The sequence below is a fragment of the Bactrocera neohumeralis genome, chromosome 3 (genome assembly GCF_024586455.1).
Source record: "Bactrocera neohumeralis isolate Rockhampton chromosome 3, APGP_CSIRO_Bneo_wtdbg2-racon-allhic-juicebox.fasta_v2, whole genome shotgun sequence".
NCBI classification, from domain to species: Eukaryota; Metazoa; Arthropoda; class Insecta; order Diptera; family Tephritidae; genus Bactrocera; species Bactrocera neohumeralis.
The window spans coordinates 77,565,741-77,587,638 of NC_065920.1; the positions used below are offsets into that span (position 1 = coordinate 77,565,741).

Genomic DNA, 21,898 nt, shown 5'->3' on the forward strand with positions numbered 1-21,898 from the left:
TGGCGCTCACTTGTAGGCTTCATTTCTTTCTGCGCTTTGTACGCATTGTTGCATTGATGAGCGCAATGAAGCGGGCAAACAACATTGGTTTGCCTCAAAACGCTTTTGCATTGAATTTGAGTGCATAATGAGCATTTAGTATTTGCAACACAATGCAGCTGAACTTTCCATGTGCCACTTAACTCCGTCCCGCAGCCATATGCGCAAAGGCAATGCGCTGAGCAAGAGTTGTTATACAAAAAAGTAAGGAAATAAAAAAGAAATAAAACATAAAACATAAAATTAAGGCAAGTGGCTGCATTCAAATTTTCAAGGATTATTTAGTTAATCGTAATTCATTAAGGTCCCTACGCCTATAAGTAGGCAGCAAATGCAAGTGCGCTATTAATAGGCCACACATACATAAAATACCTTACTTTTACTTGTGTGTGTATATGTATTCCAGTATTTTAATAAATTTTCATTTCCAGTGCAGTGCAATTATACTTTACTGGTGAGCTCATTTCATGTATGCATGTATGCGCTTGCCTTCCATTTGCTATACTATGTAAGACCATAATCCAGCGCTCTTAATTTGCTAAGTTACGCAGAGATTGTACTCTCCCATACCATTGTGAAAATTCAGTTAGTGAAAATAAATTTTTTTTTTAATTTCTTTTAAAGCTTCAACTCCCAAAATTGTTTCGAAAATCATTGACCTCTTAAAGTGCTGCGCCTGATATCAAATTACTTAGGTTCGGTAGAGTCAGCATAGATGTCTGATCTCTCTATGTGACAGGAGTATCCCCTTAGACTGCTATGTAAAGCTTTTTGAGAAGCCTGACAAATAAACTCCTGTGGTGGGATTTGAGCTATTGGCAAATCGACCTAATCACGATGGAATCCAATTAAGATTCCCACAACGAGGGGCTTTGCTGAGAGCGACCTACAATTTACTTTGAGCCAAAAGATTGCATTCTCAATCAGTAGATATGCTGCTTCCTTTTTGCTTGCCATTTCTATTTGGCAGACGCCACAGTGGTCCTCTTCCACACATCCTCCTCCCTGTTGTCCAAGGCACAACAAGCTTATACGAAGGGCAGATCAGTAGAAACGGCACTCCATACACTGGTATTTAATATCCAAAGTGCTCTTGAATATAAGGAGTACGCTCTTGGAGCATTCTCGGATATTTCTGGAGCATCCAACAACGTCTCTACGGAATCTACTTGTATTCTGAACAGTATCCAGTCAATAAGTGTTGATCCGGCTATACAACGTTGGATCAAAAGCCTTTTGATCTCTAGACGGATAAGAGCAATGCAACGACGCTAAAACGACCAAGGCAGTCTGTAGAGGTGCTAACTCCGCTTCTATGGACATTAGTGAAGAATAAACTGATAAGGAACCTAGAAGGTAAAGCCCCTAAGAAAGAGGCATATGCGGACGACATTGCCATCTTAATAACGGGAAAGTGTCCACAGACAATTAGCCACCACTCTCAATACAGTTCAGAGCTGGTCATCGCAAACTCGAGGATAGCTCGTTGGGTAATGGTATTTGGGCAAACACCGACTACATGACTCCACTTTTCAACTGTGAAAGAAGGTTTACAGTAAATATGGAAAAGTACTAAATATTGTTGGCTCCAAAATGAATGAAAAGCAGCAATCAATGCAATAATCTCGTATCTCATAGCACTGGAAAGCAGGGTAGCAGTGGTAAGTGTTGCCAGAAGTAAGCAACTTCACTTCCACTGGGTGCCAGGCCCCAAAGGCATCGAGGGCAATGAAATAGTGGATGAGATTGCCAAGAATAGTGTAAGGCTAACAAAAACGTGATCAACATTGGGAAACCCATGCATTGTCTATATGACGACCTCGATAAAAGCGTGCTGAAGAAAATCAAGAGCCGATGGAACGAGCTACCAGCTGCAAAACTGCAAAAGGCATGTGAAAAACGGTAGATCGGAAGTACACAGCATTTCTATTGGCACTCGATAGAAAAAACTGTAGGAACATGATCTGAATACTAATTGATCACTGTCTGGTGGCGGCAAACGCCCCAAGATGGGGTTGACAGATCGAAAACACTGCTGCAAATGCCTAGGGCAGGGTACCAGGGAAACAATGGAGCATCCATTGTGCACTTGTTCCGACTTGGTTAGACTACGCTGTAAGCATCTTGGCTCTCCACAGTATGAAACACTGTAAGAGGTATCGACAGTGAGGACACAGAGTCTGTTAAAATTCGCGTCAAGTGTACGCATCCTAAACAATGACTACTTCTTCTGGACTTAGCAAGTGAACTCCATCTGGTATCGCAAAGGACTAAACGGGTCTATGCGTGGCTTATTGGCCTACCAGATTAACTTAACCTAATCTTGTGTGTGATAAGAGAAGCGATAGACAGACTCAGCGCTCTGGCAAACCAAGTATTTTGGAATGAAATCAAAGCGCGAAGATTTCACAAAGCGCAGGCTAGCAGTCATCTAAGTACCCAAACTTTCTGTGTTACACAGGAATGAAGTATGTAAAATTATTTTTTAAAGCAAGTAAGTCTTGAAAATATATTTACAAAAGATTTTAGCTTGCGAAGAAACTTGTCGATATTATTAGACTCTAATCGCGGTATTTTAAGTATTTTACTAAGTTTACAATTCGCAGAAGGAAAGATCGGAGAACTTATATAGTGTATATAAGTGAATTCAGTCATCTCCGACTGTTCATCTGCCCATCGGTCTATCTCTACGTATGCAAATATATTATCGAGATATGATTCTCAAATTCAGCATACGTCCTTTCCTCCCCAAGAAGCGGCTCAATTGTCGGAAAATACTATAAGTCCGTCATATCTTCAATTTGACTCCAAAGTTGTAAAATATTTATCAAATTTATACACGATTAAAACATCTTAGTTTGAACAACCGTTTCCATTTAAGTAACTCAAGAGCTTTATTTGCGATAGACCTTCAATATGATCTTATTTTAGCTTTAATAAATTAAGTTACTTACACCCTCGTTTGATCTAACTTACCCAGCGATAGTTTTTCTCCCGAATCCGGTGGCAGCGTGAAGCCCAGCAGCGCCATCGATGCGATCAGCACGCACGGTATGATCAAATTAAAAAAATAGTACAACGTGCGACGACGAATGATGATCGCGAAGGTGATGTCGATATATGGTTCGGGACAGCAGTTGTAGTAGATCTCGTTACGCTTGCCAGGAACACCTGCGATTGGCGGAATGGAAGACAAATTAACATGGAAAACAACACGAAAGAACACAACAGAAAATACAACATTTCACTAAACAATTATGGAATATAAATACAGTTATTTACATGTTTAATAGTAGTAAAGCGTGAACTCTTTAGGAGAAGCATAGAAGGAAGATGAAGAAAACTTAAGCAGCTTAACTATTAGAGCGACTAACACAAACGTAAGCACTGGTGAAAGAGTTTAGCATGAAATTTATGAAAATTGTTTATGTACAGTTAACTTTGGTACGAAAATTCGAAAATCGTTTAGGTTAAAAGCAGTCAATGAAACAGTAATGAATACGATAGTGAAATAGAATTAGGCGAAGTAGACAAAAGCGAATGTGTGCGTGAATGCGAACGTGTGTGCGTAAGTGTGTGTGCGGTTGTAGTGTAAAGCATAGGTGTGTTAGTGTATTCTATGAAGTGGCCAATAATGGTCTTATGAGTAGTTATTTGTGGTTGTTTAAAGCATGCATGACTTGTCAATAAATTCTGTTTTGGCGATAATAAAAAATTTCTTTAAGATTATAAACTACTTGTAGGAAATTACATAAAATATATTATATATGCGTTTGTAAGTGTTTATTATGCTATTTGTTAGAGGAAATGCTTGAATGCTTGTGTGGTATTTTGTGGGTTTGTTTAGCAATGTGTGCATAATCTAGCATGTAAATATTTTAGTTGGAAATGAAATTAAATTCATAAATTCCTAATATGTCACTTTTCTTAAAATTTAAAAGCCTACATTACATGGAAAAAGCGCACAGACATTCACACGATTTGCTATGAATTTTTAACTAAAATTATTTACATAATAAAATGGAAAAGTTGAGCAATCAATCGAAGCGAAAACTAGTTTAATAACGAACTTCATTTGAAATGTTTTGCAAATAATCTTAATAAAATAAACAAAAAATATTAGTTCTATTTGACATAATCTCCAACAACACTATATTTTTGCTTAAAAAATCACATTTTTGTAATAAAGTTTAGCTTCCAGCTTCATTCAAATAACATAGCCTCACTTCACTGGAATACTGCCTATTTAAATCTAATAGCTTTGCAGCATGGCGCTAATTATTTTTTCGAAATCCAATGCATATATTTCAAAATGTGCTGTGAGCGCAATATTTATTGCTTGCTTTCGAGTAAAAGCACAAAACAAAGCATACTTTCGTGCGCTAATACCATTGTTTGCTTTACACTTTGCTTACAACTCCCTGGCACGTATATGTTTGTATGTGCAGCTTCGGATGGTCGAATTAATTTCTATTTTGCAGCGCATGCAGCTGGCGGGCATTCATTTATTGCCGTCGGGATTAAGAGCTGCTGCACACAAATTGCGGAGAAAGAGTAATTGCTGCGCCTGACCATTTATTTCGGGCATGGCAGCGTTGCAGTTGTAAGGTAGGTGTGTGCGTGTGTTCAAATGCAGGTGATTGATGTGGGTCGTTGAAATAGTAAATGGAATAATATTTCCTGCTTTTTTGTTCCATAGCCAAAACTGTGCAAATCGCTGTCGAAATGCAGACCTTTTAGCTTAATAGCTGGCAAAGTTCAGCTGTAGCGCCCACAATTCAGCAAATCTGTTAATGCAAATGCAAAAATTTCAGGCAATGGTAGCATGCAAGTGTGTGTGAGTTTGTAGGTTTTATTGGCTTTTTATTAGTTTCCTTATTCGCAAGCTGATTTTCTGCCCGATCTGATTGATTTGTGTTTGCCTAAGTGTATTATTCTTCGCTTTCTTTAAATTTTGTTTTATAAAGTCTTCTTTGCTTCAACTTTGCTTTCGAGAACTTTTGCTTCGGGCTTCCCTTTCTGTTTTGACGCAATGTAGCAGTTGCATGCAACAATTCTTGCAGCGAAACTTTTGTGCTGCTTTGCCAAGGAGTTGCATGCGTATTAAGTTTGACGGATGCAGTTCCCCCTTATTGGCGTTGCATTGATTTAAGTAACTCAGTTAGAACTCACCTTAATCAGAAGAGAAGCAATTGCAAATATAAAACTATGCAAACTTATCTGTGGTGTTTATTTTTATTGAGCCAAAATACTCTAATAAGATGTACGATTGTAATACTTTTCTAAGATTACGATATTTCTACGTAGAAGTGATGCCCTGTATCAATGAAACTGTTGATGTTGTTGTTGTAACAGCGGCTACCTGGTTCATGTTAGTTAGGTTAAGACAAACCGTTGATAAGCATGTCTGGTGGAGGGCGCTCGCAAAAACTGCACTAGGTAAGCATTTGGAGTGTGTTCAAAGAGCAGTCCTTCACCTGCTGGTTCTCTCTCTGTTCACACATCTACAAGGGATTTATGAGCTGAAAGAAACAGTTGCATTGAACTTTTTCACGGATGGATCCAAGTTTAGAAGGAGGGTGGAACGTAAAGCTTTCTGTGGGGAGCTCTCCATTAACTCTAGCTTCAGGCTATCAGCGCCCTGTATTGTATTTCAAGCGGCGGTGGCTACCATGAAAGTATCGGTGTATATACTGTTCCGAAGTTTGAACTCCTTCAGAGAGGTGTGCATTCATTTCGATAGCGGAGTGGCTTTAAAGGCTTCGATCTTGCTGACTGTGCGCTCGAAACTAGTCAAATAATGCATAACTTCACTGGTTCTGGTCAGTAACCCAAGCTCTTTAGCGCCATCGATTGCAGAACCAAATGCACTGCGCGCTGAAATGTAGGCAATCCTTTTAGTAAGCTTGAATTTCATATGTATATCGTATGGTTTAGATCGCGGTGGTTAAGCAAAGGATGAATGTATTAAACTTTCTGTAGTTGGAGATTATATGAAATGCTTCAATTGTAAATCACTGGCTAAAACATGATCCCAATAGAGCCTTCTGGGATTACTGTGGGTTTTGAATAAAAATAGATATGTGTTCTTTTACACCACTTTCTGAAACACAATTTCATGACAGAGATGAATTCTAGTAATGTTTTGTTTATTTTGCGTGCGTCCATTCATAACTGTAAACTGAAATATTTCAAAACAGCCAAACTGGGTCACGCACAATGTGAAGAGGTATGTATTTCCATATTTATATTTATATATATTGTTTGTACGCTCTACACACTATTGGCTGTTTACTTGCAAAACTAATATTGCTGTAGAATATCATAAAGTTATATTTTCATCGTCCTTCCCTCGCCAATACGGCACAGTTCACTGCGAAATTCTTTGCCAAGACAAGTCAATTTATTTTCGTTGATACGCTAAAGCATAAACAGGCGGCCATTAATTTATTTCCATAGAACAAAGCGGTTACGCGATGTCAAATGTGAGCGAAGCTAAACCCATTGCGCTGGCCAACAACAAAGGCGCACAATAAAAGAAAGCACACACAGCGCTGAAGAAATACGGAGAGCGCACTTACAATGACAACTTTATGCTGGCTGGCTTCTAAGGCTTGACATTGTTATTGTTGTTGTGTGGTTGCTTGCTCAGCGTTGTGGTCCGCTAAAGTTTAAGTGGCTCACACAGACATACACATTAAAGCGAGTGCTGGAGCTGCGCTGCTACAGCACCATTGTTCACGACCTACGGCCAACGTGCCGCAAGCGGGTGAAGCGGCGCGCTGTACGTGTCTGCGTGTGTGTGTGAAAAATAACGAAAATTGTCATTTGCATAAACTTGTAAAGAATTCACCACAAAAGCTGTTGGATTTGCGAAAAATTTTACAATAAAATTCTACCCGTTGGCGCGTGCTCGCTGCGGCACAGGAGAGACGGGCCATATTTTGCAAATGCAAAAAATGAAAACTGGAAAACAAAATGCAGGGAAAAATGAAAAATATCTCCACTAAATAAATAAAATAGCGGCGAACACTCGCTAGCTGGTGCGCTCGACTGCGAAGCAATGAAGTAGCATTAGTTATGGCCGAATTGCCTGAAGAGCGCACGGTGTTTTGTGTGGTGGGGCGCATGACGGCGCGCAGTATAGAGAGAGGGGGGCAGCGTGCGCCAAATGATCGGTTTGCAGTGCAGTCGCGCACGAAAATAAGCAAGAAGTTACGTAAAGTGATTGCCCTGCCAAGGTAGAGGGCTGTTGGCTATTGTGGTTGTTGTTTTCGTTATTGCTGTTATTTTTGTATTGCTATGTTTTTCTATTTGTTGCACGCAGACTTTACATTGAAGTCAGGCGCACTTCGGCGTACCTGTCAGAACGAACCCTCGCCGCCAAGCAGCACTGTGCCTATGCCACCTACGCACGCCCTCTTGACGTGTGTGTGTGTGTTGGTGTGTGCTGCGGTGTTTGCAAGCCAACCGACGACTTTAGTGGTATTTTAGCAGAGTTGTTTATTTTATTGTTGCTGTTTTTTCCAACTTTTAGTTTTTTGCTTTTAATTTTTGTGCTTTATTTTTGCGCACAACTTTTAGCCAGCTGGTGTTGCGCTCCGCCAGCCGTCAGTTGTGCCCCGCCAGTGCTCGTGTTTGGCCGCCGTGCATTTAAAAGTGGTGCGGGTTCGCAAGTTTGTATGTGTGTGTGCGCCCCTCACTTTTGCTGTAAATGCTGGTGTTTATTTTTGCGAAATAGTTTATTGTTGCATACAAACAGGCGCCGTGTGTGTGCACAGCAATCTGTGTATTAGGCGGCAGCGGCGGCGCTCTAAGCCGCTGCTTCCTTTCTTACTGATAGCAAATAGCGCAAGGTCTGCTTCACAATGCACGCACGCATCGGACGGACGGACGGGTGGACTGAACGCTAAGTTCAGTTTATAAACTTGAAAACGGAGTACTTGAGTTGGTCCACTAACTGTCACTTAAGCTAAAGAGCGCTATTAAATAAAGGATGCATTAAAGTGAAATAATATCTGGTGGTGGCCGCACAGATAAAGCTTGACAATTTTATAAAGCATGAAAAACTAGTTCGAGAGTATAAGCACGTTCATGCCTTTCTTCGCGACAGTTGCGCATACATTTTTCTTCAGAAGTAGAGCTGGCAGCTTTGGAAATTACTAACGAATTCAGTACTAAGTTTAGAGCACACTTGTGGCTTCATTAATCGTTTTTTTACAAAAAAAACTTTAGTTTGTTATTCTTCCATTTTGCTTTAGCTTGTATTCTTATACAAGAATTTATTGAAATAGCAGAAAAAATCTGGGGAACGTTAGTATACAGGTGGCAACTAAATTTCTTGAGAAAATTTATGCTTTGATGTACAATTTTAAACCAATAATGTCACAATAAGCTGCTCTTGCAAATCCCTCAATTTTCTTTACTTTCTGCGCTCTACTATTCAACTGTGCGCCGTTGCGTATACGTAACCCGCCTGCAAGGTAATATCGCATACTCTTTTCCATATGCATTTTTGCACTTTTTACTTTCTTTGCTGCATTGAGTTTGTGTTTTTAATATTCTAATATGTATGTCAAGGCAAACGGCGGAATCCGAACTCGTTCCACTCGTTCAAACATGCAAACAAATAAATATTGTATTAAAAGTAAAAACTTTATTTTTTCCTGAGCAAAGTTCTCTATGCAAATTAATGCCTACACGACAGCCTGCGCAGCTGCGCATTATTGATAGTTGAAATTCAGTTTCAAGCAATTTTCAGCTCACATGACTGCCGTCGCCTTTACCGTTGCGAAACGAGCTGCACATTAGGCTCGTTCAACTAGAAAGTGTTGTTTGTGCTTGTGCAAACAAAGGCTTATACATAAAAAACACAGATGCATGAAAGTACATATCCATTTCGTAGCAAATTATTCAAGGCAGTTTTGCTTTGTTTAAAAAACGTTTGTTTTCAACTAAAATCCAAACTTTTCTTTTGCAATATTTGCAGTTATGTGCAAAGCCTAATGCAATTGCAACTGTTTGATCCACTTTGTTCTTGAAAATATTCACTCGAATCTCACAGGCTTGGGAGAAATAAGTTAAATGCATTTGTGCTGCGTAACGGTATTGTACATATTTGAAATTCCTTTGAAAATTATTTTTGAAAAATGCCTTAATTGTGTGTTAGAGACTTCCTACGAAATTTCGCTTGATATAAAACTTTTTTTTGATAACAAAGTAAATATGTCAAGGGCATTTAATAATGTTGTTTTTATTGAAAATGGTTGAATTCAAACAAAGTAAGAAGAAATGGTAAAAGCTTTATGATTTTCTTGAAGAATTGCTATCGAAGCAGTTACTAAAATAGCCGTTTATGTTTGGTATATACATATATTTTGTATATTTTGGTTAATTATGACTCAACGTAAATATATATTTTAAGGTTTTTGATTCTCTTCTTCATTATTTAAGTATTTAAATGATTGAAACAACTTTCGTAACAACTTTCAACGTGGATTAACTCAGTAACAGAGCATCGCTGACCATAGTTTCATTTTTAAGACTGAAGCTCCATCAGGAACCGATCTTTGTCGATGTTGCAAGATGAAATTTCTTTTTCCGGAAACTATTGATGTAATGTATTTATGCAACTTATATTACAATATCGTCATGTAACCCATAGTAAGATAGAGACAACAGTGGGAGTAGCATATCAGTGTTGCATGCACATTTGAAATTTTTCCAGTTGGAATTATCATAATCCAACCAACCAATATTCTCCACCACGACGATTTGTTTACGAAATAAGTACCGACAACAATTTTTCTAGAGTGGCATATGTGCTTTCAGTGCTAGTTCTTAACACATTTACTGCATCGGTTATAAAAAACAGAAGAAAGCGCTTCGAAATAAAAATTAGGAAGCATCCGAAAAGCACTCAGAGCAGATAAAAAAATTAATTTCAATCTTTAAATTATTACATTGGGTTTGATGGCCACAGTAGCTTGTATTCCTTTTTTAGTAATAGTAATGGGTATTAAAAGACATAGCTTCCCTAAAATGCAAAACAATGTATCATAAAAAATGAAAATTGAGTTTTTTATCGCTTATGTTTCACCACATCCAATTACATATATGTATGTAGCATAAAATTTTCAGCTTCCACTCTCAGATATTACCAATATATAACGAATATATAAGCAATATATAACGATTTATAACCAAAACTAAAATTTTGTTTCAATGTCGTTTTTCATTCACCTGTTAACTTATGTTACGTTATTTTGCATTTTAGGTGACGGTATACGCAACAATAATAATATTTCTTATTATTAATTTCTAAAAGAAGAAATTATTATTACAATTAATATAAAATTCTTATGCAAATTAACATTATTTTTTAAAAACATAGACAAGTTTCATGCAAAATGCTATGTAGAAACACTATTCTGTGCAGCTTCAAATTTTCATAATACATTTTTTCTCTAATCGAAATTTAAGCTAAAAGATCTTTCTATAATAACTGAAAATAATATTTGCTGTATATACTCTAGAATATATATTACATATACACATATATTGTGGGACTTTTATTTGCAAAACATTTCAGAGCTATAAAATTAAAAATTCAATTTAAATTGTGGTTTAATTCATATAAATATTTTTATTTTTTTCTCTATTAAATAAAAAAAATGTCTTTCAAACTCATTATCTTTCATAGGCGCGCATGCTACACATTTGCATACATAATGGTCTTTTAGCTATTTGATTGTATTTACAGTAATGAGTATTAGATAGAAATGTGATGAATTGGTGTTTAGGAAAAGCTTACCTCGAATTTATTTATGTTTAGTTTAGTTTTTAGTTTTTTTGATTATTTTTTTTTTGAAAATGGAAAATGCGCGAATGCGTATTCTTTGCCAAATTGAAAAGTGCAAATTTATATTGCTGTGTTGCCAGATTTCGTATACATTTCATTGACATAGAATACACATCAGCCTATTTTCGTTGCAATACATTCATTTATTGCCAAAATCAAAATTTTACAAAGGCGAAACATTTACGCGGCTATTTCGGACTTGAATAGTTAAAGCGCCCTTTGAAGTATTTTTTTTTTTTAATTTTTTTTTTTTTGGTGAGTGGGTAAAGTGGGTGAGTTTTGTATATTATTTTTCATTTAACTACAGTTTAGAGTGAAGAACAATTTGCCTTTGAGCGTAGTGAGCTGACAGTTTTGATGAATTCGATGAAATAGTTTGGAAATGAAGTTTTTTTTTGGGCGAGAAATGTAATGACTTGGCTGTTTTGGGGTATTGATTTTGATTGTTGTGTCTTCATACGACTTTGGTATTTGGTATTGCTGCATAGAGTTCGAGTTCGTTTTTGGGGCGATTATGTTCGCTAAGAGTCGGAATAACCGTATTTTTACACATTCAATGAATCGGCACTGCTGTTGGTAGTAATTTTGTAGCTGCAGAAAATTTTATTGTAAGATTATGTCTAGAAAAATAATTGTTTTTAGTAGACGAAGTATTCATATTACTAGCCCGCTCGTATTTTTTGTAGAATATCCAGGCACTTGCCACAAAATCATAAATTCAATTAAAGTGCCAAAAAGCGTGCATGCATTCACCGTTAAATTACGTAAATGCCAATAAAATCTGCAAACCCAATGCTCTATAAATTCCTTTGAATGGTGGCGGCAGCGATTTTTGCCGGCTTGCGTTTGCAGCTGCCACCAGCGGCAAAAAGCAGGAGCTGTGGTGGTTTGGTAATGTTACAACTATATACAAGTACTTGCTGTACCTCGACAAGCGGCAAGCTGCCACTAAATTTAACATTGGCTTATGTGTTTTTTTTTATTTATTTTTTGAAAATATTTATTTACTGCTGCTTGCTGGTGAATTGCCGCAATTTGGTAGCAGTAAGGGCTAAAGAAATGTTTTGGCATAAAAAGCAATTGAAAAATGTTGCTATAAATAAATTTTGCAAGCGGTCTTACTGCTACTTAAAGGGAGTGTACACAATTCAAAGGGATAGTTGGACTGATTTTACTTGCTGGATAAGGAGAATGTGGGCAAAGGAATTAGTTCTTTAGTTAAAATTTTTCAAAAAAAAATTATTATTGTTGTTTTTTTGTTGTATTAGTTAAGTTTTTATAAATAACTTTAAGGCAGAAAGTTTAAACTAATGTGTTGTAGTTGCTGCCTGCTTGGAGTGTTTAAATTTATGTTACTCATACGCCATGGTGAATTATTTGTTTAATCTTCATATAAACGCTATTGTGTGCACTTTTTCGCACGTTTTGGTTACGATTTCGATTTAATTTTTGTTTTATCTTATGTTTAGTGTCGAGGGGTAGCAAAAACTTAAAAAAAAAAATTATTTATACTTGAATTTATTATCTCTAGAAAAGTAAGGGAATTCCTTGAAATGTAGTTTTGTGTCCAAAAATGTCGCCGATTCATTGAAATGTATAAAAATACACTAAATTTGAATGTCAAATGGTTAAAGAAGAAATTTTCCTACTATTAAGGCACATTTAAACTACTGCTGCTATTTGTATAAAAACGTGGACCTCACGACTTTTGCGGCAGGATCAGACACATAGTAGAGATAGAGTAAATGTGGTAAGGAAGTGTAGCTTTTGAAAGTAACTGTGAACATAGATTTGAGCTTAGAGTGGTAGAGGATAGCATGTATGCGATTAGAGTTCGCTTCTGAGCAATAATGTGATTGTTGTTGTTAGTAGGTAGTTTAAAAGGTAAGCACTTTTATTTTTTTATTTTAGGAAATCACAAAGCTTGAAGCATTTGATTTAACGAATTTCTTATTGAAATTTTATTTTAGAATTATTTTAATAGCTTTAAAGCTAGTTAAGCTTCAGCTGTATTCTGTTAGAGAGCGTGTGTGCGTGTGTACACATATGGAATACACATACATATATGGATGTGGTACGCTTGGAGCCAACATGGCAGCAACATTTATTGTGCTTGCGTCACCTAGTTACACACAAACACAATGACAACAACAACTACACGAATTTTCTAGCACATCGGCGCTACTCACCCAATAGTTCCCACTCGCCGTTGAGCACGTAACTGCTGATATCACCGCCAGTTTCATCTTGTAATTGCAAGTCCAGCTGTGAAAGTGCGGAGCATGATTAATAAATATACGTTTCAAACTGAGTAACTTAAATGAAAACTCATAGAAAACCAAAAACAAAACAACAAAGCAGCAAACTCTTATATAGTTAAGGTGGATAATCGCTGAAAACCAAGTGCCGACATCGTCCATCAGCTCTGCAACTTTTTTAATTGGCCGCATTTTCCCCGCTTTGAGTTCATCCACACCACTGCATGGTCTTACTGCGCTGTAGCTATAGATACATGTATGTGTGTGTGAAGTTGCGGTCGCTTAATATCATTTCGCCTTCGAGCGCCATCGGTGTATGCTCCAATCGGATTGCACACTTCATTTATCATTATAATTCGCTGCTACATAATACCATATGTTTACAGTTATACATATGTGTTAATGTGTATGTGTATGAGCTTGTAAATGTGTGTGTGTATGCTACTGTGTTTAATTGTGTGACAACTGATTCAAACCTGAAATCCATCGTATGTCCAACTGCCGAATTTCATTTCGCAGCGCTGATCATCGAATGGAAACCACGTGATGTCGATTTTGCATGTGGACTTGAATATGCCCGGCGGCACATATAAGCACGAACCGTTATTGCGCACCACCACATTCGTTTGATATGTGCCATCGAAACCCTCGTCAGCGCTGTTGTACATCAGCACATCCGGTTTCCATATCCGATGCGGCGGTATGCGTAAATCTTTAACGCCACCATAATCGGATGTATTCCAACGGAGATTCATGTCATTCCACTCCTGTGCGCGGGGGATAGCAAATAAAAGCACGAAAAATAGTTATTATGCATGAATGACGCTGGATAACTGAAAAGTGAATGAACTGGGACAAACGAATTGTGAATTAAATAATTAATGGCGTAATAAGAATTGAAGAAAAAGTTTTCAATAAAGGTGGCTTTGAGATAACATAAAGTTTATAATACGTATAAATAGTGCACTCTATATATATGGATAATTAAGTATACTCTCAGGGAAAGTTTTTAATTTTAGTTGTGAAAAGTATTACAAAATAAAGTAATTACGGGGGCTAATAAAACGAGCCATGTGAAATTATTCTTATTGATATCAGGAATTGCTTTTGCGGTGACAACTAACTCAAATATCGCATTAACTAATAAACAAGAGCCTTAAGGGCACATCTAGTCTGCAGTAAAGTTGGTTTGTAGAAATTAAACCAAGCTACTGTATAAATTGCTTTTAAGATTTATAAATTTCATTTTAAAAATGTTTCAAAACAAATTTTTAGTTCTCCGACGGCGATGAAAAAAGGTCCTCGACCTCCGCAGTGGTTACGAAATTCTCCCAAAGTCTCTCTAAAATCTCTCTAAAACCAAAATTTTATTTTTTTTTTTAATTTTTTATCTTTAAGTGAGTCCTATTATGAAAAACAAATCAAACACAAGAAATCTTCGGTCGCACCGAAGCTATAATACTGTTCACAAGTGCATTTTTTGTAGCATAAAAGGGCTTAAATAAGTTTTTTTTTGTTCAATGACAGGTATACATAAGCTATAAAGGTCTGATCTGAAGAATCCGTCCAATTGTAACGACGACTTATATAATAAGCCATTTCAAATTTCAAGAAGTACCTTGACAAGTAAAAGAGAGTTTATACAAGGATTTAAGTTTGATCGAGCTGTTATATGGTAGCAGCTTCAATTTCAGGCATCACTAGTGGGTTATCATGGCGCGAGAACGGTCGGCACTGACCCACTGGCATCATTTTTGAAAAGTAAGGTCCGATGATTCCACCGCCCCACAAACAACACCAAACCGTTGGTTTTTTCTGGACGAAAGCTATTGAAAACCCTCAGGTTGCTCTTTGTCCCAAATGCGGAAATTTTGCTTGTTTACATACACATTAAGATATAAATAGGCATCATCGTTAAACAAAATTTGGCTCAAAAACGTCGGATCTTTTTAGAACTTTTCAAGAGCCCATAGAGCGAAGCAATGTCGCTTGGGAAGATCGAGCGGCTTCAGTTCTTGCACAAGCTGTATTTTGTACACTTTCAATTTAAGATCTCGTCATAAAATGCGTCAAGTCGTTCCATCCGTCAGTCCGAGTTGCTACGAACGCTGCCGAAACGACTCTCCACGGCCTTCGTGTACAAGCTCTGCTCCGGCTGCTATGTTTTCTTCACTACGTGCTACACTTGTTCTATTCGGTCGAATATTATCCAATAATGAATGCTGAGTTTCAAGATGGTGGTCATAAAGTGAGCGAGGCGAATAAGATTTTTTTTTTAGTTTAACGATTTTTAAACGTTGTTCAATCGTAAGTCTTTTCATGATGAAATGGCAAACAATACTGAACAAAAATAACATGACAGCTTGTCACGTCTCACGCGTGATCTATCAAAATAGGCTATGAAAAAAGTACCTCTATTTGGAACAGCCCTTATATGCTATATTATTCTGAAGTGAACAATTTCTTTGAATATTTTATCACTGACGTGGATGTTAACCAACGTTGAAGAACGGCTTTCGAAAAAACGAACGAGAAGAAACCTTTAATAAAAAAAGACATGGATTTCATCGGTTATGGACAATTAAAAAACAACAATACATTTCTAAAGACGAGTTGAACATTTGTGAAGAATTGGCGTGACCCTTATGGAAAAACTGGAAACGTAGATGACAAACCAGGAAGGAGGTATAATCACGTGACATCTAAAAGTGATAACAAAACTATTTTTCTCTTTTTGTGTGTTTTATGAAGAAACCAGCTCAGACTAAGGGAAACTAAAATTTGCAAAAAATGCATATCCAATTTATCGTGGAGCACACAAAATTGTATTTCCACCTAAGCAATTTACTTTTATTTATTATTAATTTTATATTTATATTTATATTTTTAATTTAATAAATTATAAACATGTGCGGGTGCGGCTTCAGGTGGCCGAAAGGTTGCGCAAAATGCAAGGTCGATCGAAGACATGTATTCAAAAAACTGTTTATGGATGCTGCTTTTGGGTTTGGAGTTTCATGGTGCTTCACAGAAAACATGAATGTCGTTAGATTGTCAAAATTGTTTAAAAGGGGCTAACTGAAGTCAGCTGAGAAGCTGTTCGGAAGACAATGATGAGAAACATAGGAAACAAAAAAACCTGACGGTTACTTTTGGTTGGCCATCACAGTCACCAGGCCTCAATCTGATAGAGAATGTTTGAAAGAAATTGAAATATCAAGTAACCATTTAATGTCAACCACGTGCTCCAATGTCCAAACGTTAGCTATAGCAAAACGATGTTTTTGCTATAATAATAACATTTTTCTCAATAAACGCTGTCTGCACTTTGGAAATTTCTCACTAGATATGTTCCTTAATAACCCTTTTTGGACCCAGTACTAAACCATCACTTAATATGTCACCCAAATGCAGGCAGCGGTTTTTTCTGATTCAGTCATAAGCACGAGCAATTACGTTAAAACAGCGGGTGCAAATTCCTGGTATAAAATATACTGTTTTTGCAGTTCACAGACGTCGAAAGTCTTCAAAAATGCTATCACAAAAACATGTTCCCACATTCAGAATAATTACTGAGTTGAGTAAGATACCAGGAATATGAAATATACTAAATTTCATGAATTATCTACGATTTTCTTGCTAACTTTGTTAATGAGAATACAAAATATTTTGTATCTTTCTCAATGCAAATTCGAGAATCCAATCACTGAAATGGTCAGAAAGCAGCTTTGACCAAATCGAAATTAATATTCTGTTTTCTTTCTCAAACATTTACCAAAAAATCACAAAAGTAATCTGCAGGAGATCCCCTGAAGATTCCTCTAAGCATAACTTAAAAACCTCTCAAACGTGCAACGAAATATTAGCGCTGCGAATAGCACATGTCACACGCATACATACAAAGTAAAATGCATAAACAAATATTCCTTAATTGATTCCGATTGAAAAGCTACAATACACTCCATTTAAGCAAGTAACTCTATGTGTATGTATGCGTGTGTGTGTGTGCGACTGCATGCATAACAAAAATATTGCTTTTACACATTTTTCAATTATCGAAACATAAAACTAATTTACTTAATGTCGACAAAGGAAGAAGCTAAGTTCATAGAGCAGAAATTTTGCCAATAGAAGTAGCAGCAGTTCAATGTGTGTGTGTGTGGCAAGCATGATATTCTGATGTTGAACGCTGCCATGTGGATGCAAAATATCCATAACCGAACTCTGGCCGGAAGCTGAAGTTAGTCACACACACGGGTGTAAAGAGTTCATGAGCAAATGCAATAAGTGGCTTGCGGAGAGCTGGCGGATGTGGTTAACTGTATAAAATATATTTTTGTGAAACAAAATTGTGAAATGTGGCAAAAGCAACAACAACAATGCGAAAAAATTTCTACGAAGTAATGTGAGAAGGCGCACAGAACCATGAGTGTGAGTGTGTGTGCGCTCCCATAAATCCCTTTTGTTGTATTTGTTGGTGGATAGTTACATACATACCACATATGTGTGTATGCACAGGTCGGTGATTGCCTCACAGGCATGGCGTGACATGTGATGCGAGTTTTCCATTATCACGAAAATGCAAACAAGATAAGTTTAATGCAGTACCGTTAACCACAAAGTGCAAAAATAAAATCAACAGCGCAACAAAATGGAGCAAAATGCAAAAGCAACAACAAAAACCATTGGAAACATTTGTTGTAAAACACTGTTAAATGTATTTGTGCTCATAAGCAGCTGCCTGTCACACACACACACATACACATACACATGCGGCCATATGCCAACGTAATCCAGGATATTGTCAGTTGGTTAGAAAATTCGTTTGCATTTTCCTCTTCCCCAAAAAAGAAGCTTATTTACTTTTTGTCTGCCATTCTCTCTGTACACCTCCATCTGTGTATGCATGCGTGTGGCTGTGTGTGTGCCAGTTTTGCTTTCGAAATGTCAGTTAATTTGCACTGGAATCAATTGCTGTTTTTCTGCCAAATAAACGCATTACAACCAGGATAGAGTCGGCTGCCTGTAAAAATATATACCTTTGGAGCTGCGCACACACACCAACTCTGGCATGCATACACACACACTGGTAGATTTTAGCAAATTGTAGGTGGTGCAATAAAATATTAAATTGGCCACACTTTTCGTGTGGGATTTGGAGTGGAAATGAGTGTAATTTAAAGTGAATGAGGTTGGTATTTGAAAATTACTTAGCAGCGCTTAGAGGCGGCCGGGAATTAGGTCAGCAGCCAATTTGGTTAGTTGTTTGCATAAGAACGAAAAGAACTATAAACTAGGGAGCTTTTAGGCATTTAAATGGAAGGCGAGTGCGAAACACGACTAACACTTAAAATTAAATCAAAATGTTCATAGTGTTAAAGTGTTACATCTGGTGAGGAATAAAAAAATGTTAAACATTTAAAATTAACATACTTTTGAGTTATACTTATCTAGTAGCCATTCTGCTCAATCTGACTTATCAGAAAGCTTATCTTTAAACTCGATATTATTCATACTATATTTCTCAAACTTGCTGAAGTAATTAATTGGAGGTAAAAGGTCCGGCATTATCACTTTTTTCAGTGATCAACAAATTTTTTGATCCGATAGCGGGCCAAAAACGATAAAAGTTTTGGTTAAGATTCAACTTGCAAAAAAACGACTCTAGGTGGTAATTTTAAATTATTGTGTATATAATATTTTTGTTCACCTAACGCTTGTGCGTACCACCTAAAACTAATCGAGATGATATAAGGTTATATATGTATATAAATGATAAAATGGTTTGAATCGGGTCAATACTTCCCTGAGCCCCTTATATTTAATATTAATATATTCAAACTTCCAGGTGACTTTATGATGAATATATCGGTCAAAATTTGAGTTCTCTCACTGACGTGCCTTAATAAAACCCAAGGAACATTATTTATTATGTGGCTTGATAATAGTTAACTAAAATCGTATGGTATTCTTATCCAGATCGATCTACAATCGATACTAACGCAACAAGCATGATAGGAGATGCTATAGAAAATACGAACATTTGAACATCTGCTTTTCTAGACGTATCTCAGGCGTTCGATAGAGTGAACCTTGGATTCTTACATAAATTAAGATTCCTCCTTCTACAGAATTTAATTGATCTAAACATCCCTTGCTTAAGCAATCGCTACTTTAGACCGTTAAAGCCAGTAAAATTAAGTGTTGCTCAAGGTAGTATTTTGTGATCATTCCTATACATCTTTATATATGGTGATTTTTTAAGAGCTTGATAACTTTTTTTTTAAAAAAAACGCATAAAATTTGCAAAATCTCATCGGTTCTTTATAAACGTTATTGGTTCATGACATTTACTTTTTGAAGATAATTTCATTTAAATGTTGACCGCGGCTGCGTCTTGGGTGGTCCATTCGGAAAGTCCAATTTTGGGCAACTTTTTCGAGCATTTCGGCCGGAATAGCCCGAATTTCTTCGGAAATGTTGTCTTCCAAAGCTGGAATAGTTGCTGGCTTATTTCTGTAGGCTTTAGACTTGACGTACCCCAATAGTTGGCGTTAAATCGCATGATCTTGGTGGCAACTTACGGGTCCATTTCTTGAGATGAATTGTTCTCCGACGTTTTCCCTCAAAATGGCCATAGAATCGCGAGCTGTGTGGCATGTAGCGCCATCTTGTTGAAACCACATGTCAACCAAGTTCATTCTTCCATTTTTGGCAACAAAAAGTTTGTTAGCATCGAACGATAGCGATCGCCATTCACCGTAACGTTGTGTCCAACAGCATCTTTGAAAAAATACGGTCCAATGATTCCACCAGCGTACAAACCACACCAAACAGTGCATTTTTCGGGATGCACGGGCAGTTCTTGAACGGCTTCTGGTTGCTCTTCACCCCAAATGCGGCAATTTTGCTTACATTTGAACATCATGCTTTTGTCGATAAAAAAGCGGATTTTCTGCCAACTTTCTAGGCGTTCACTGAAAATTCGACGTTGTGGCAGATCGTTCGGCTTCACTTGCACGAGCTGTATTTTATACTTACACCAAGATCTTTGCGTAAAATCTTCCATTCGAATAACACAAACCTTCTGCGAACGGCGACGAATCGACATTTCACGGTCTTCAGCCAATATTCTCTTCTGTACGCACTGTACGCATTCGTGTGGTTGGTTTAATCGTAAACTGAGTGCTTTCACAATCGCATTAATTGTTTGCTCACTTGGTCGATTATGTAGACCATAAATCGGACGTAAAGCGCGAAACACATTTCGAACCGAACACTGATTTTGGTAATAAAATCCAATGATTTGCAAGCGTTGCTCGTTAGTAAGTCTATTCATGATGAAATGTCAAAGCATTTGGATGTCTGAAATCCCACGTGATCTGTCAAATACTAATGCCTGAAAATCCTAACCTCAAAAAAATCACCCGATACATCTTGTTAACTAGCGATATGCTTACGCTGACTAACAGGACATTTGTCAAGATACATACACAAAAAATTTGGATGTACACCAATTTTCATATCAAAAAAGTCTGAAACATGCAATAAGGTTACAGTCTCATATTAACGTTGAAGTCAGCAAGTTAGGAGAATACAGAAATAGCAGACAAAGACTTAAATGTACAACGTTTCGTGACCTTATACCAAAAAAAAATGTTGTAAAATTTAGTTTCTGATAAAAAAAATGTTTTTTAAAAGCGGCGCAAAATTACCGCACTATTGAAATTGTCCACCATTTATGTAATAAAATGGTGACAATCCCAAAAAAGGCAAATTGACAGCTGAGAGTTCGAACGAACGTAATGTTTTCGTTATTGAACTATATTTCTAAAGCAATAAAAACATGGCGGCTTGATTTGTGGAGCAAAATCATCATTTATTAATGGCAAAATTACCACTTTCGGGGTTCTAGGAACACACATGTGATTGGCAAAAAACAAATGCATCCACAACGTGTCACTGTTTTGCCTAGACTTTGGGCTGGAAGCATAACTCGATCATACTTTTTGGAAAATGAAGCTGGTCAAGCAGTGACTGATACTGATGCTTGATATCGCGATATGATAACACTATTCTTTTTGCCAAACTGGGTGATATTGATGTGGCCAATATTTGGTTTTAAAATGACAGTGCCACATGTCACGCAGCGCGTGAAACAATTCAATTGCTGTTTGAGATATTTTAGTTGTGTACCCTCTCGTTTTGATGATCAGAATTGGCCCCTAGCTCGTGTGATTTAACACCTTCCATTTATGGAGTTATTTGAAATCACAGGTCTATTGCAGTAAGACCACAACCACACGTGCTTTAAAATACAAGTTTTAACGTTGCATAAATGAAATTTAGCCACATTAATGCATACAAATCATAGATAAAAAAAAAAATGGTATTTAAGGATATTTTAATGCTACATAAAACTAAAATGTATTGGAAAATGCTGAAATGAAGTGAAATTAATACTAATGAGTTTGATTATAAGCTACTATGTACTATAGAAAACATATTCATTACAACTTACCAATTTCAGCCAAACATTCGTGACGAGCAACTGATTCTTCTCATCCTGAAAGTACAAAAATAATTAAAAATTATTATGAAAAATATTATTTTTCCTATAATTTGGTATAGTGACAAGTAATGAATTAAATTGTCTCAAAATAACAGCAGCAATCTGCTTACTTAAAATCTAAAGTCGCGCTAATTTTCAGTCATCCTGAACAAAAAATATTAAAAAATA

The 21,898-nt window shown here is 36.8% G+C and overlaps 2 protein-coding genes across 3 annotated transcripts in view; both read right to left on the reverse strand.

The window, feature by feature from the left end:
• Positions 1 to 21,898, reverse strand: part of LOC126752492 (lysosomal alpha-mannosidase) — a 155,784-nt gene that overhangs the window by 129,204 nt on the left and 4,682 nt on the right. The gene's annotated exons all lie outside the window — the stretch shown is intronic.
• The window catches only part of LOC126752494 (neuronal acetylcholine receptor subunit alpha-7), a 239,320-nt gene that overhangs the window by 48,575 nt on the left and 168,847 nt on the right, over positions 1 to 21,898 (reverse strand). For both annotated transcript variants that reach the window (XM_050463330.1, XM_050463329.1), the window contains exons 5-8: positions 21,680 to 21,724; positions 13,635 to 13,925; positions 13,090 to 13,165; positions 3,016 to 3,210 (exon numbers count right to left, since the gene is read on the reverse strand). In XM_050463330.1, coding sequence (XP_050319287.1) covers positions 3,016 to 3,210; positions 13,090 to 13,165; positions 13,635 to 13,925; positions 21,680 to 21,724 — 607 coding nt within the window. The remainder of the gene's footprint in view (positions 1 to 3,015; positions 3,211 to 13,089; positions 13,166 to 13,634; positions 13,926 to 21,679; positions 21,725 to 21,898) is intronic.